This window comes from Salmo salar, chromosome ssa14, assembly GCF_905237065.1.
Source record: "Salmo salar chromosome ssa14, Ssal_v3.1, whole genome shotgun sequence".
NCBI lineage: Eukaryota > Metazoa > Chordata > Actinopteri > Salmoniformes > Salmonidae > Salmo > Salmo salar.
The window spans coordinates 41,004,680-41,021,954 of NC_059455.1; the positions used below are offsets into that span (position 1 = coordinate 41,004,680).

Consider the following 17,275-nt stretch of genomic DNA (forward strand, 5'->3'; position numbering starts at 1 on the left):
CTAGTCACTGTGGAGAAATAAGACAGCACAGAAAGACTACACAGAACAACATTACACAACACAGCACTATTCCAGAACAACATTACACAACACAGCACCACTACAGAGGAACACAGACAACACAGCTCTAATACAGAGGAACACAGACAACACAGCACTACTACAGAGGAACACAGACAACACAGCTCTACTACAGAGGAACATAGACAACACAGCACTACTACAGAGGAACACAGACAACACAGCTCTACTACAGAGATACACAGACAACACAGCTCTACTACAGAGGAACATAGACAACACAGCTCTACTACAGAGGAACAAAGACAACACAGCACTACAACAGAGGAACACAGACAACACAGCTCCACTCCAGAGGAACACAGACAACACAGCTCTACTACAGAGGAACAAAGTCAACACAGCACTACTACAGAGATACACAGACAACACAGCTCTACTACAGAGGAACACAGACAACACAGCTACAGAGGAACATAGACAACACAGCACTAATACAGAGGAACACAGACAACACAGCTCCACTACAGAGGAACACAGACAACACAGCTCCACTCCAGAGGAACACAGACAACACAGCTCTACTACAGAGGAACACAGACAACACAGCTCTACTACAGAGGAACACAGACAACACAGCTCTACTACAGAGGAACATAGACAACACAGCTCTATTACAGAGGAACATAGAAAACACAGCACCACTACAGAGGAACATAGACAACACAGCACTAATACAGAGGAACACAGACAACACAGCTCTACTACAGAGGAACATAGACAACACAGCACCACTACAGAGGAACATAGACAACACAGTACTAATACAGAGGAACACAGACAACACAACTACAGAGGAACATAGACAACACAGCACTACTACAGAGGAACAAAGACAACACAGCACTACTACAGAGGAACAAAGACAACACAGCACTACTACAGAGGAACACAGACAACACAGCTCCACTACAGAGGAACACAGACAACACAGCTCCACTCCAGAGGAACACAGACAACACAGCTCCACTACAGAGGAACACAGACAACACAGCTCTACTACAGAGGAACAAAGTCAACACAGCACTACTACAGAGATACACAGACAACACAGCTCCACCCCAGAGGAACACAGACAACACAGCTCTACTACAGAGGAACATAGACAACACAGCTCTACTACAGAGGAACAAAGACAACACAGCACTACAACAGAGGAACACAGACAACACAGCTCCACTACAGAGGAACACAGACAACACAGCTCTACTACAGAGGAACAAAGTCAACACAGCACTACTACAGAGATACACAGACAACACAGCTCCACCCCAGAGGAACACAGACAACACAGCTCTACTACAGAGGAACATAGACAACACAGCTCCACTACAGAGGAACATAGACAACACAGCTCCACTACAGAGGAACATAGACAACACAGCTCTAATACAGAGGAACATAGACAATGCAGGTGAAAAAACGAGACAGCAATGAGATACAACTCAGCAACACTACAATCCAGGCCAGTCAGTTTGATTTATGACTATAGTGAAAAAGAGAAGGCAGTACACTTCACAGCGTAATTCACAATGTGTAATATGTCATACTTTATTCACATGATTGTACTTATCTACCTGGCAAAATACTCAAAATACACGTTCTTCTTAAGAACAGAAATAACTTGTTAAAGGCCACTGAATATCAATGACCTCAGTAAACCATCTGAATGGTGCCCTATCTGCCTCACTGTTTGGAAAGTGCATGCCAGGGCTATGACGTGATCTCCTTCGGTTGGGGGGAGCGATTCACTGCAACTTCACCCTCTGTGGTACTGTCAACAATCCTTCATCCTTTATAATTCAACTTCACCCTCTGTGGTACTGTCAACAATCCTTCATCCTTTATAATTCAACTTCACCCTCTGTGGTACTGTCAACAATCCTTCATCCTTTATAATTCAACTTCACCCTCTGTGGTACTGTCAACAATCCTTCATCCTTTATAATTCAACTTCACCCTCTGTGGTACTGTCAACAATCCTTCATCCTTTATAGTTCAACTTCACCCTCTGTGGTACTGTCAACAATCCTTCATCCTTTATAGTTCAACTTCACCCTCTGTGGTACTGTCAACAATCCTTCATCCTTTATAATTCAACTTCACCCTCTGTGGTACTGTCAACAATCCTTCATCCTTTATAATTCAACTTCACCCTCTGTGGTACTGTCAACAATCCTTCATCCTTTATAATTCAACTTCACCCTCTGTGGTACTGTCAACAATCCTTCATCCTTTATCATTCAACTTCACCCTCTGTGGTACTGTCAACAATCCTTCATCCTTTATCATTCAACTTCACCCTCTGTGGTACTGTCAACAATCCTTCATCCTTTATAATTCAACTTCACCCTCTGTGGTACTGTCAACAATCCTTCATCCTTTATCATTCAACTTCACCCTCTGTGGTACTGCCAACAATCCTTCATCCTTTATAATTCAACTTCACCCTCTGTGGTACTGCCAACAATCCTTCATCCTTTATAATTCAACTTCACCCTCTGTGGTACTGTCAACAATCCTTCATCCTTTATCATTCAACTTCACCCTCTGTGGTACTGCCAACAATCCTTCATCCTTTATAATTCAACTTCACCCTCTGTGGTACTGTCAACAATCCTTCATCCTTTATAGTTCAACTTCAGAATATTCTAGCTCTAAATCAAACTCAATTACATTTGACATTTATTTATACAGGGAGTCAATATGCTAGCCAACACACTTTCCCCATACCTTTCTGTTTAAACATAGCACTGGTAATGATGAGTGCAGGTCATAGGTCAGAAGCTGAGGTCAGGGGTGTGTGGCGCTAAACTCTGTTGGCAGGAGACAGACAGACAGACAGACAGACAGACAGACAGACAGACAGACAGACAGACAGACAGACAGACAGACAGACAGACAGACAGACAGACAGACAGACAGACAGACAGACAGACAGACAGACAGACAGACAGACAGACAGACAGGCTCCATGCCTGTTCTGATCTGCCTGGATACTGACACGGTACTCTTGAGAGAGACACGTCACCTCCCTGCTAGCTAACTGGCACCCAGCGTCAAATAATACTTAACCCAGACAACTCCACAGACAGGAGAAAAGCACTGTTGAAACCAGTGACAGGAGAAAAGCACTGTTGAAACCAGTGACTGAAGAAAAGCACTGTTGAAACCAGTGACAGGTGAAAAGCACTGTTGAAACCAGTGACTGAAGAAAAGCACTGTTGAAACCAGTGACAGGAGAAAAGCACTGTTGAAGCCAGTGATGTCTAAAAACCAGACATGTCTATGTGGCTTTAAAGACTTCAACTTATCTGCTAACACTCATCACACATACTCTAACATGTAACACAGATATACATAAAGACACATACATACTCTAACATGTAACACAGATATACATAAAGACACATACATACTCTAACATGTAACACAGATATACATAAAGACACATACATACTCTAACATGTAACACAGATATACATAAAGACACATACATACTCTAACATGTAACACAGATATACATAAAGACACATACATACTCTAACATGTAACACAGAATACATAAAGACACAAACATACTCTAACATGTAACACAGATATACATAAAGACACATACATACTCTAACATGTAACACAGATATACATAAAGACACATACATACTCTAACATGTAACACAGAATACATAAAGACATCATACAGAAAATTATCTGTGGATGAACTCATCACACACACTCACATGGACCTATGTATATCGTACACAAACAAACATCCTTCAAATAATTCCTTATGGACACAAACAGGGCTGTATGTGACTCGCTTCTTCACTAATGCTATTAAAACTAGATCGAATGGTACGAATGTTTCAGGCTACAAAGGCTTGCAACATAGCAGTTATTCTGGCAGAAAACTAGAATGTGTATGGACAAGCTCTTCCACCTCATGACACAATTTCATTACAAAACAGGATTATTAAACAAACCTTCACTCAATGAAGGCTCTGTCTGCACAATAACACAGCAGGCACACACTCATGTTGTAACTCAAAACCATCTACTGTGGTAGAGAAAACAGTGGAGTACTGGGTCTGACACTCTTACTCTTTTCTTTCAGTCATCTCTGTCTTATGCTTTCTCTCTCTCTCTCCATCACTGTCTGTCTGTCTGTCTGTCTGTCTGTCTGTCTGTCTGTCTGTCTGTCTGTCTGTCTGTCTGTCTGTCTGTCTGTCTGTCTGTCTGTCTGTCTGTCTGTCTGTCTGTCTCCATCACTCACTCTCTGTCTGTCTGTCTGTCTGTCTGTCTGTCTGTCTGTCTGTCTGTCTGTCTGTCTGTCTGTCTCCATCACTCACTCTCTGTCTGTCTGTCTGTCTGTCTGTCTGTCTGTCTGTCTGTCTGTCTGTCTGTCTGTCTGTCTGTCTGTCTGTCTGTCTGTCTGTCTGTCTGTCTGTCTCCATCACTCACTCTCTGTCTGTCTGTCTGTCTGTCTGTCTTTCTCTCTCTCTCCATCACTCACTCACTCCCGCTCTCTCTCTCTCCATCACTCACTCACTCACTCACTCACTCACTCACTCACTCACTCACTCACTCACTCACTCACTCACTCACTCACTCACTCACTGTCTGTCTGTCTGTCTGTCTGTCTGTCTGTCTGTCTGTCTGTCTGTCTGTCTGTCTGTCTGTCTGTCTGTGTCTGTCTCTCTCTCTCTCGTCTGTCTGTCTGTCTGTCTGTCTGTCTGTCTGTCTGTCTGTCTGTCTGTCTGTCTGTCTGTCTGTCTGTCTGTCTGTCTGTGTCTTTCTCTCTCTCTCCATCACTCTGTCTGTCTGTCTGTCTGTCTGTCTGTCTGTCTGTCTGTCTGTCTGTCTGTCTTTCTCTCTCTCTCTCTCCATCACTCACTCACTCACTCTCTGTCCGTCCGTCCGTCCGTCCGTCCGTCCGTCCGTCTGTCTGTCTGTCTCTCTCCATCACTCACTCACTCTCTGTCTGTCTGTCTGTCTGTCTTTCTCTCTCTCTCCATCACTCACTCACTCACTCACTCACTCACTCACTCACTCACTCACTCACTCACTCACTCACTCACTCACTCACTCACTGTCTGTCTGTCTGTCTGTCTGTCTGTCTCTCTGTCTGTCTGTCTGTCTGTCTGTCTGTCTGTGTCTTTCTCTCTCTCTCCATCACTCTCTGTCTGTCTGTCTGTCTGTCTGTCTGTCTGTCTGTCTGTCTGTTGTCTGTCTGTTGTCTGTCTGTCTGTGTCTTTCTCTCTCTCTCCATCACTCTCTGTCTGTCTGTCTGTCTGTCTGTCTGTCTGTCTGTCTGTCTGTCTGTCTGTCTGTCTGTCTCTCTCTCTCTCTCTCTCTCCATCACTCACTCACTCACTCTCTGTCTGTCTGTCTGTCCGTCCGTCCGTCCGTCTGTCTGTCTCTCTCCATCACTCTCTGTCTGTCTGTCTGTCTGTCTGTCTGTCTGTCTGTCTGTCTGTCTGTCTGTCTTTCTCTCCATCACTCACTCACTCACTCACTCACTCACTCACTCACTCACTCACTCACTCACTCCTCCTCACTCCTCTCACTCACTCACTGTCTGTCTGTCTGTCTGTCTGTCTGTCTGTCTGTCTGTCTGTCTGTCTGTCTGTCTGTCTGTCTGTCTGTGTCTCTCTCTCTCCATCACTCTCTGTCTGTCTGTCTGTCTGTCTGTCTGTCTGTCTTTCTCTCTCTCTCTCTCTCCATCACTCACTCACTCACTCACTCACTCACTCACTCACTCACTCACTCACTCACTCACTCACTCACTCACTCACTCACTCACTGTCTGTCTGTCTGTCTGTCTGTCTGTCTGTCTGTCTGTCTGTCTGTCTGTCTGTGTCTTTCTCTCTCTCTCCATCACTCTCTGTCTGTCTGTCTGTCTGTCTGTCTGTCTGTCTGTCTGTCTGTCTGTCTGTCTGTCTGTCTGTTGTCTGTGTCTTTCTCTCTCTTTCCATCACTCTCTCTCTGTCTGTCTGTCTGTCTGTCTGTCTGTCTGTCTGTCTGTCTGTCTGTCTGTCTGTCTCTCTCTCTCTCTCTCCATCACTCACTCACTCACTCACTCTCTGTCTGTCCGTCCGTCCGTCTGTCTGTCTGTCTCTCTCCATCACTCACTCACTCACTCACTCACTCACTCACTCACTCACTCACTCACTCACTCACTCACTCACTGTCTGTCTGTCTGTCTGTCTGTCTGTCTGTCTGTCTGTCTGTCTGTCTGTCTGTCTGTCTGTCTGTCTGTCTCTCTCTCTCCATCACTCTCTGTCTGTCTGTCTGTCTGTCTGTCTGTCTGTCTGTCTGTCTGTCTGTCTGTCTGTCTGTCTGTCGTGTCTTTCTCTCTCTCTCCATCACTCTCTGTCTGTCTGTCTGTCTGTCTGTCTGTCTTTCTCTCTCTCTCTCTCTCCATCACTCACTCACTCACTCACACTCTGTCTGTCCATCTGTCTGTCCGTCCGTCCGTCCGTCTGTCTGTCTCTCTCATATTTCTCCTCACAGAGGCAAAGGTGGGTGGTTCTTTACTTGAGCCGAGAGCAAAGTGGCAGTGGTTTTTGTTTACAAACAGACATTCTTATCCTTCTTTTTAGAATTACAGTTAATCCCCATAAAATGATTGTGAAAGATGAGTGACAAGCCAAGAGGAATTAGAGATTACATATAATCTGTCTTCCAGTTGACTGGCAGGAACAAGGAACTGTACCGTATTCAGTCACAACACTTCCTCATATTTGAGAGGTCCCTAAAAAAAAGGACTATTTGAAGGCATGAGGTGAATTCTGCCTTACCTAGATGTGTTGAATTGTTCTATCCATAAAGCTGTGCCAAATACAATTCCCCTTGAGGGACAATGCAGTTCTATTGAATTTAATTGACTGACCAAGTCTCTGAACTACACCTCCCAGCATCCCCTGCACAGTACCTGCGTGGGCGGGTCCTGGGGGACATCATCTCGTTGCCCAGTACGTGGTACCGCCGGGCCTCGTGGAGGAGCTGGTAGCACTCTGGCGCCGTCTGGATGATCTGATCTCCTTCCACTGTCTGGACAAAGTAGTTTGGGTGCAGCAGGGGCAGCCGGACGTGGTGCAGCAGGTCCTTAAGCACGGGCCTCCGGGGCTCCACACTGTGGTACACCCAGCGCATCACCGCCTCAAACACCACCTCCTCCTTCCCGATGGCCAGTTCGTCACTGCAGATGTACTCCTCCAGCTCGTCTCTCCTCAGGTCCAGGAACTCCTCATGTTGCGCCACGTCAGGGAAGTTGGCCAGGGCATACGAGCGGCAGCGGCTTGCCAACTGTTTCAGAGCGTGGGCGTCGGCGAAGCGTTGGATGCCCAAGCAGTTGCAGGGGTCGAGCTGGTCTTCCAGGAACTTGGCGCAGGCGTCGCGGAGCGTGGAGATCTGGAAGAGGCTGGAGGTCTCGAAGAGGAACTGCACGTTGTCGGTGGTGATCTTGGCGCGGCCCGTGTAGACGTAGCTGAGAAAAGAGTCCATGGCCTCGGCCAGGATGCCGTTGATCTCCACCAGCATCTCACGTGACTCGCGGTGGTCATTGCAGAACATGGCACGGAAGTAGGAGGAACAGGCAGAGAGCACAGCGCGGTGGCAGGGGAACTCGCGGCCCTGCACGCTGATGACCACGTCGGTGAAGAGGCGGCTGTCGCGGAACTCGTTGAACACCTGCAAGATGGCCTCCGAGTGGGAGGAGCCGGAGGAGAACTCCAGAACTTCATTACCGGTCAGGGTTTTGGAGTCCACTTCGAACACCTTGAAGGGATGAAACAAATTAGTTTAATTTAATTTTAAAGGCCTATTCTGTAACTTTTAATCTACAGTCAAAAGTGATAACCCTACACTGGTTTATAAACTGGAAGAGGGGGTCTTGGCCATGTTTCCGGTTTGTTTTCCTTCTTGGAAAAATTTGGTTTTATATGTTTTTATTTGCCACTTGAGAAATAATTGACACACATTGCCCTTCAAAACACTTGTCAAGACTAGTAAGAACTCGGAGTTGTGATAAAATGAGTGTGTTTAGTGAGCACCTTTCGTTTGACGGCGGGGGAGTCCCTGGTCCCAGAGTCCTCCCTGTTGAGCCGTCTGCCTAGGATCAACACCATGGCTGCTGCCCTATAGACCGACCAGATACCTGGAGGGACAACAGGAAATAAGGTTATAGACCGACCGGATACCTGGAGGGACAACAGGAAATAAGGTTATAGACCGACCGGATACCTGGAGGGATAACAGGAAATAAGGTTATATACCGACCGGATACCTGGAGGGATAACAGGAAATAAGGTTATAGACCGACCGGATACCTGGAGGGATAACAGGAAATAAGGTTATAGACCGACCGGATACCTGGAGGGACAACAGGAAATAAGGTTATAGACCGACCGGATACCTGGAGGGACAACAGGAAATATGGTTATAGACCGACCGGATACCTGGAGGGATAACAGGAAATAAGGTTATAGACCGACCGGATACCTGGAGGGATAACAGGAAATAAGGTTATAGACCGACCGGATACCTGGAGGGATAACAGGAAATAAGGTTATATACCGACCGGATACCTGGAGGGATAACAGGAAATAAGGTTATAGATCGACCGGATACCTGGAAGGAAGGATAACAGGAAATAAGGTTATAGACCGACCAGATACCTGGAGGGACAACAGGAAAAAAGGTTAAAGTGGTACAGTAGATATGGGTGATGATCAAGCATGTAAATTTGCTGTTTACTCGTTTTATAGGTCTATTTATGCTGTATATTTAATTCAGATTATAAATGTGTTACATGTATGTTATAACCCTATATAAGTGTATATCAAGTTATATGTGGTGTTATACCTTAAGAAACAGTAGATCTGATTGTGCATGTGTTATAGACCTGTTATAAGCCTATGTAGCTCTAGATCAAAACTTACAATTGTTATAAATAAGTATAAATCAAGTTGTACAAGTCACTTGAAGTTGAACTTAACTACTGAACTTGAACTACTGCTGCTGTGACGAAATGGAGAAACCAAGTACACTCCAGAGGCAATAGCCATAAAGAAGTCACAAGGGAAACAGCCTGCTTTCCGCTTCAGAGAGAGAAAACTAGTTGTACTAACAATTCCACCATCTTCAGGGTAGAGCTACTGTATCTTGCATCACAGTAGAGGAAAAAAAATAGTTTTGAGGGCTTAGAAACTCCAGCCATACACACAGGGCCAGTTCCAGGCATAAGCGACATAAACGGTCGCTTAGGGCCCACAGTCGCCAGGGGGCCCCAGTCCCCAAAACAATTGTATTTAATTTATTTTTAGAACTCAAGCAGGGATCGCAACTTACTATTGAGAGTTAGAATAGTAGAACACACCGGATGCAATTTCAAAATGTGGTAGTGCATCAGCAGTTTTTCTCGATATGTCAGTCACTGACAGTAAGCATGTCAGCTAACAACGCTTCGATTGGTAGTTAGTCTAGCCAGCTATCTAGACTTGTAGTAATCAAATACTGTACCCAGAGGCCCTAACCTCCAGGGGGCCCCGATTGATTTTGATATTTATAAAAAATATATATATATACATTTAACTAGGCAAGTCAGCTAAGAACAAATTCTTATTTACAATGACGGCCGACCCCGGCCAAAGCCTAACCCGTACGACGCTGGGCCAATTGCGCGCCGCTCTATGGGACTCCCAATCACGGCTGGTTGTGATACAGCCTGGAAATGAACCAGGGTCTGTAGTGACGCCTCTAGCAATGAGATGCAGTGCCTTAGACCGCTGCGACAAATATCATATTAACATGGCATTAGTCACAAAATGTGTAGAATTTCTGAGAACTTGCTTTAAACTGCAACATTTTCTCTACACCCCATGGCAAAATGTGTAGAACTACAGGAAATTAACTTTGCCGGGTGGGCCGGCCCTGAATTTTTATTTTTTTTACCTTTATTTAACCAGGTAAATATGCACATATCTACAAACTAACCCCTTCCTCCGTCTCTGTACTGAAGCAGATGTTCCCTGGGACATAGTACTACAGCTGAAAAGGCCAGCAATCACAAGGACAATAGAGCTAGAAAGGTTGTTGTGCAATGGTGCATCAATCATGTTTGCTTTGAATGAAACTAGGTGAAGAAAAGATAGGCATCACCCCATCATGCTTTTAACAGTGAGCAATCTGCGACACCGGTTGAAGCCGGGCCTATAGTCTTTTCAACAGTGATCCTCTAACTGTGTGTGCCTAGGGGCATAGTCTTTGAAACAGACTGACTGCTAAACCAGATTAATGCCAAACCAGATTACCGTCAATTCTGGGAGAAGAGCCTCGGGGTCACTCCTTCTGAGTCATTTTTTTTTTCTCAGTTCCAGAGAATGGCAAATTCGGAGCAAAAAACAGGTATGCATAGGCTGTCTTCAGCTCACAGTTTTTACACGAACACGCACACACACAGGTGTATAGCCCCAGGACATCTATCTCAAAACATCTATTTAATTTAGACGGGAAAATGACTCCTTCACTCTGTCTCATTCTGCCAGGAGAATCTGCGTGGTTTTTTTTACATAAAGATATATAGACGTTGACATTGCTCATGACGTCTTTGAGGCACTAGCGCGCGCTCTTCACTCAGGTCACGTGCGTGCCGTTACTAAATCGAGGCGGTTATTAACCGCAGCGCACGGGTCTGGCTAGCTATCTGATGAACGTAGTCACTCTCATCCCGGCTATATTTAACCTGGCGGTGCACCGCCAGACGCACAAGCGGAACAAAACACAGAACAGTTTGCGTGTGTTATCCTAGTACACAGCTGCAGCACCTCCTAGTAATTGTAAGTAACACAAAAGCCAGGGTTTGCAAGTGGCAGTGCCTCCTTCCCTGACGCATGTAACATTCCCTTCTTATGACCTGTGTAGCTATAGGCTATATAAAGACCACAACAAAATTAGCGGACTAAACTCCACTCCATGGTGGAGCGGAGTTTACTCCGCATGTAACAGCTATTGCATCTCTTATATAGCCACAGTGACCTCGTCTTCTTGTCACGTCTTTTATTTTATTTTATTAATTACACACAATAAACAAGCAAATCCCCAAAAACTTTGAGCAGATTAAATTCTGATCAGAATTGACAGAATCAATGTTATGTAGCATGGAATCGAACATTATTATTATGTAGCAATATGTGGATTATGACTGAAAATGTTTTACATAAAACACATGTACAATAACAACTCCAAAAAAGTTAACTCGTGATATCTGCTATAGATGGTAGGCTTTTCAATGGTGTCCCATCAGCCAAAAACCGATGACTTATTCTCGGCAACCTTGAACAGTGAGCAATTAAGCTTAGGGCAACAAATTAATGCATATGGTATCTTGACCAAAAATCCAATGGCACAACTGAATACAAACGCGTATTGAAATGCACGTTATATATTACTTGCTATTTTTAATAAAGTACCTTACCTTATCCAAAATGTTCAGTATGAGCCGCCTCGGCTATTTGGAGTCGTGGAAAAATAAAAAAAAAGTTTAAAGAAAATGTTGTTCCGAAAATTCTTGGTCCAAAAATGTTAGGATAAAAAGAGGTTTCTTTACACATAAAGAAAAACAGAAAAATATGTATTTCTCTATGTCCCAGACATCCTGACTTGTTATGCTCGCAGAGACAAAGAACGGTAACAAAGTGTAAACATCACAGCGAGATATAGGTCACATCCTCAGAATATGCCGACCCAGTCAGCTGGAATTATTGGTGCTTATGGGTAGTGTATTTCATAAGAAGTGGTTGTGCCTTAGAGTTGTGCAATCAGAAAACAGCACTTCCCAAAGCACCTCTGTCGTCCGCGTGGCTGGCCTTTGTTTGCAAACAAAATTTCCCTGAAGTTGAACACTTTTTCCACAAAAAAATCGGGAAACTTTGTTGTCAACACCAATTGTGTAATAAAGTGCAGACTATTGCCCAATAGTGCGATAGGCCTAATGAGTACTCATCAGGTCATTTATGATCATGAGTTGAGAGACAAGTGTACTGTGAATCAGACATACTTTAGTAACTTTCCTTAATGCTGAAAGCTGACAAAGTTTTTACAATATAAATTGGATGTAAAACAAACAACAATTTACATTATTTTCAATCACACACTGGTCAATGACATATAGTTGTGTTGTATTCTACTGTCCTGGTTTTTAAAATAATTTTAAAGCTACATAAAACAGTGAAGATCTTTATAACTCTCAGCCATGTGGTAAACAAAGGGTATGTTTTTCAGTTGTAACCCGATATGGGGCACGTGGGTAGAACGGTTGAAAACATGCTGCTGCAGCTGCAAATCTCTACAGTAGGGAGGAGTTAAATGAATCATGTCGTAATTTCATTACAATATTGCACAATCCCATTTAGCCAAGGAAGGTTATCCTTAGAGAGCTACTTCCTCACTTTTGGTCTCTGACCCATTTTCAATGTTTTGTCCCAACTTGTCAATGCCTTACGTCATCAGTCGAAAGCCCTGTTTTTAAACACAATTGCCCTCTAGTGGATGTTCAATGCATATACATTGTGGCATTGTGAGTAATGAAAATAAAGCCATTTCTTGACAAAATTATTTTCGAAAAACGTGTTACCTTTAGTTTACATTGACATGACAGTTGATAGATAAGCAGGTTGTTACATAATCTGTTGTGGACAGACTGGGTAAATAATAAGGCATTTACCAAATTACCAAGATTTTAGTTCTGGGTTAAAGAAGATCAGTAGTTAGATAACATTTCTCCAGTTCCTGTGGTACTGTTCATTTGACATCCAGAAACAGATGTGGATTCCAGATGTTGTTGACCCTCTATCTGGTCTCTTTGAGGACTACAACATATATCTACTCATGACTAATGCCATAGTTGACCATCTGCCAAAATCAGTTTGATATCGAATTATCAGTGTGCATGTAAACCTACTCACTGTTAACTAACCATTCAGAAAATGATAGAATCAGAGAAAGCAGCTTGGTCAATTAAGTTCAATGTCAGAAGTGTACATGTCACAGACTCTTGGCGTGGGGGATTTGAGCTGTTATTACTTTCTGAAGGACAACATAGAGGAGACAGGGGTTGGTTGTCTCACTAGTTTGTTGTCACACTGGTTATTACTCAGAACTCAAAGAGGGGTGTGTCATCATTTCAAGATAAACATGTGTATCCTCCATGTGGTCAGGTCAGGGTCACAGAACATCGAGGTGAGATGGAATATTAGAATGTTTTTATTGGTGAAAGTAAATATTCATAGCTTTTTATTTCTTTAATAAACTGTTGCATGATGGAAGTATTTATAAACAAATACTTTTATTGAAAACAGGAAAGGGAGAGCTTTATTTCAAGCCTATTTGTGAGTTTATTATAGGTCAAGCCATGTGGTAACTAGCATCTTAATTAACATTGGGGGGGGGGGTTGTCACATTGATGTTGGGGTTGCTGGTCATAATCCATCCCCATTACTAAAGTACTAAATGAGTTGAAAAGACACCTAGAAAAACTACAGTCAAGTCCATAAGTACTTGGACTGTGACACACTGCATCATTTTGTCTCTGTACGCCACCACAATGGATTTGAAAGGAAACAATCAAGATGTGCTTTAAGTGTAGACTTTCATCTTTAATTTAAGGGTTTTGTCCAAAATATTGTATGAACCGGGTTGGAATTACAACCATTTTTTATACATAGCCCCTCCATTTTAGGGGCTCAAAAGTAATTGGACAAACTAACAATTATAAATTAAATTGTGAGTTTTAATACTTGCTTGTGTAAATCCTTTTCAGTCAATGACTGCCTGAAGTCTGGAAGCCATAGACATCACCAGATGCTGTGTTTCTTCCCTGGTGATGCTCTGCCAGGCCTTTACTGCAGCTGTCTTCACTTCCTGCTTGTTATTGGGGCGTTTTGCCTTCAGCAAGGGAAATGCATGCTCAATTGGATTCAGGTCACGTGATTGACTTGGCCATTGCAGAAGATTCCACTTCTTTGCCTTAAAAAAGTATTGGGTTGCTTTCGCAGTATGCTTCGGGTCCATCTGCACTATGAAGCGCAGTCCAATGAGTTTTGAAGCATTTGACTGAATCTGAGCAGATAATATAGCCCTAAACACTTCAGTATTCATCCTGCTGCTTTTGTCAGCAGTCACATCATCAACAAATACAAGGGAACCAGGCCCATTGGAAGCCATTCATGCCCACTCCATAACACTACCTCCACCATGCTTCACAGATGAGGTGGTATAGTATGCTTCGGCTCATGAGCAGTTCCTTCAGGTCTCCATACTCTTCTCTTCCCATCATTCTGGTACAAATTGATCTTTGTCTCATCTGTCCATAGGATGTTGTTCCAGAACTGTACAGGCTTTTTATAGATGTTGTTTGGCAAACTCTAATCTGGTCTTCTTGTTTTTGAGGTTTACCAATGTTTCCGTCTTGTGGTAAACCCTCTGTATTTACTCTGTCTTTTCTTGAATGCTGACTTTGACACAGATACCCTCCAGGAGGTAGGCATGTTATTGATCTGGCCAACTGTTGTGAAGGGGTTTTTCTTCACCAGGGAAATCATTATTCTGTCATCCACCACAGTTGTTTTCTGTGGTCTTCCAGGCCTTTTGGTGTCCCTGAACTCACCAGTGCATTCTTTCTCTTTAAGAATGTACCAAAAAGTTGATTTGGCCACACCTGTTTTTGCTATCTCTCTGATGGGTTTGTTTTGATTGTTCAGCCTAATGATGGCTTGTTTCACTGGCAGTGACAGCTCTTTGGACTTCATATTGAGGGTTAACAGCAACAGATTCCAAATGCCACACTTGAAATCAACTCTAGACCTTATATCTGTTCACTTGTAAACAAACTAATGAGGGATTAACACCCACCTGGCCATGGAACTGAGCAGCCAATTATCCAATTACTTTTGGTCTCTTAAAGAGGGACCACATATAAAAAGTGCTGTAATTCCTACACCGTTCACCCGATTTGGATGTAAATACCCTCAAATTAAAGCTGAAAATGTGCACTTTCAGCTCATATTCATTATTTAATTTCAATTCCAATATGCTGTGGTAGACAGCTAAAATAATAATAACTTGGTCAATGTCCACATTTTTATGGACCTGACTGTATTTTCCAGATGTTGAAAAGATGTCTATGTTTTCAAGTTTGGACAGCAAGCACAGCACAGTACAGTAGAGTTTAATTCAGCAGAGTACAGTCCAGTACAGTAGAGTACAGTGCAGTACAGAGTAATTCAGTAGAGTACAGTACAGTAGAGTTTAGTAGAGTCCATTGTAATTCAGTAGAGTACTGTACAGTGTAATAACATGTTTAATGTGTATAGTGCTTTTCATTACAACAACAATCTCAAAGACGCTCTTATAAACAAAACATTTTGGTTAGCCTATTGACAGTTCTGGCTGGAAGATCTTCCACAGCAGTCCAGAACAGTTGAATTCAGTACAGTACAGTACAGTTTAATTCCGTAGAGTACAGTACATTAGAGTACGGTACAGTTGTGTTTAATTACGCAGAGTATAGTACATTAGAGTACAGTACCATACAGTTGTGTTTAATTCAGTAGAGTACAGTACATTAAAGTACAGTACAGTTGCGTTTAATTCCGTAGAGTACAGTAGAATATAATACTAAAGTACTGCACTTCTACTGTACTGAACTGAACTATACTTCACTTTCTTTACTCTATTGTACTGTACTGAATACACTATACTTTTCTTCACTAATGCACAACTTTTTTTACTGTACTGTACTCTACTGTATACTGTGCTCTACTGTACTGCACTGTGCTGAATTAAACTCTACTGTACTGTACTCTGCTTAATTAAACTCTGCTGTACTGTAGTCTACTATATATTGTACTGTACTCTGCTGTATACTGTACTGTACTCTGCTGTACACTGCTATATACTGTACTCTACTGTATACTGTGCTGTATTGTATTGTACACTACTTTTCTTTACTGTACTCTACTGTATACTGTGCTGTACTGTACTCTGCTGTGTTGTATTGTGCTGTACTCTACTGTATACTGTGCTGTACTCTACTGTATACTGTACTATACTGTGCTGTACTCTAGTGTGCTGTATTGTACACTACTTTTCTTTAATGTACTATACTGTATACTGTACCGTACTCTACTGTATACTGTACAGTATACTATACTGTACTCTATTGTATACTGTGCTGTACTCTACTGTATACTGTGCTGTACTTGACGGTTTGCTGTATTGTACTCGACTGTGTGCTGTACTGTACTCGACTGTATACTGTGCAGTATTGTATTGTACACTACTTTTCTTTACTGTACACTGTGCTGTACTGTACTCTGCTGTGTTGTATTGTACTGTACACTACTGTATACCGTGCTGTACTCTACTGTATACTGTGCTGTACTCTACTGTATACTGTGCTGTACTCTACTGTGCTGTATTGTACTGTACACTACTTTTCTTTACTGTACTATACTGTATACTGTACTATACTGTATACTGTGCTGTACTCCACTGTAAACTGTACCGTACTCTACTGTATACTGTACCGTACTCCACTGTAAACTGTACCGTACTCCACTGTAAACTGTACCGTACTCCACTGTAAACTGTACCGTACTCCACTGTATACTGTACCGTACTCCACTGTATATTGTGCTGTACTCTACTGTGCTGTACTCTACTGTATACTGTGTTGTGCTCGACTGTATACTGTACTGTACTCGACTGTGCTGTATTGTACTGTACACTTATTTTCTTTACTGCACTCTATTGTAAACTGTACTATACTGTATACTGTGCTGTATTACACTGCCTACTATACTGTACTCCTCTGTACTCTACTGTATACTGTATTCTACTGTACTTGACTGTATACCGCACTGTATACTCTACTGTATACTCGACTGTATACTGTACTGTACTCGACTGTATACTGTACTGTACTCGACTGTATACTGTACTCGACTATATACTGTACTGTATACTGCACTGTATACTCTACTGTATACTGCACTGTACTGTACTCGACTGTATACTGTACTGTATACTGTACACTACTTTTCTTTACTGTATTCTACTGTACACTGTGCTGTACACTACTGTATACTGCGCTGTACACTACTGTATACTGTACTGTACTCCACTGTATACTGTA

General features: G+C 42.8%; 1 protein-coding gene across 1 annotated transcript in view; it reads right to left on the bottom strand.

Moving 5' to 3' along the window:
* The window catches only part of klhl24a (kelch-like family member 24a), a 50,854-nt gene extending 39,009 nt beyond the window's left edge, over nucleotides 1-11,845 (bottom strand). The window contains exons 1-3 of the mRNA XM_014141205.2: nucleotides 11,558-11,845; nucleotides 8,136-8,239; nucleotides 7,016-7,860 (exon numbers count right to left, since the gene is read on the bottom strand). Of these exons, the coding sequence (XP_013996680.1) occupies nucleotides 7,016-7,860; nucleotides 8,136-8,210 (920 nt within the window). The 5' untranslated portion in view covers nucleotides 8,211-8,239; nucleotides 11,558-11,845. The remainder of the gene's footprint in view (nucleotides 1-7,015; nucleotides 7,861-8,135; nucleotides 8,240-11,557) is intronic.
* Between the last annotated feature and the right edge of the window lie 5,430 nt (nucleotides 11,846-17,275).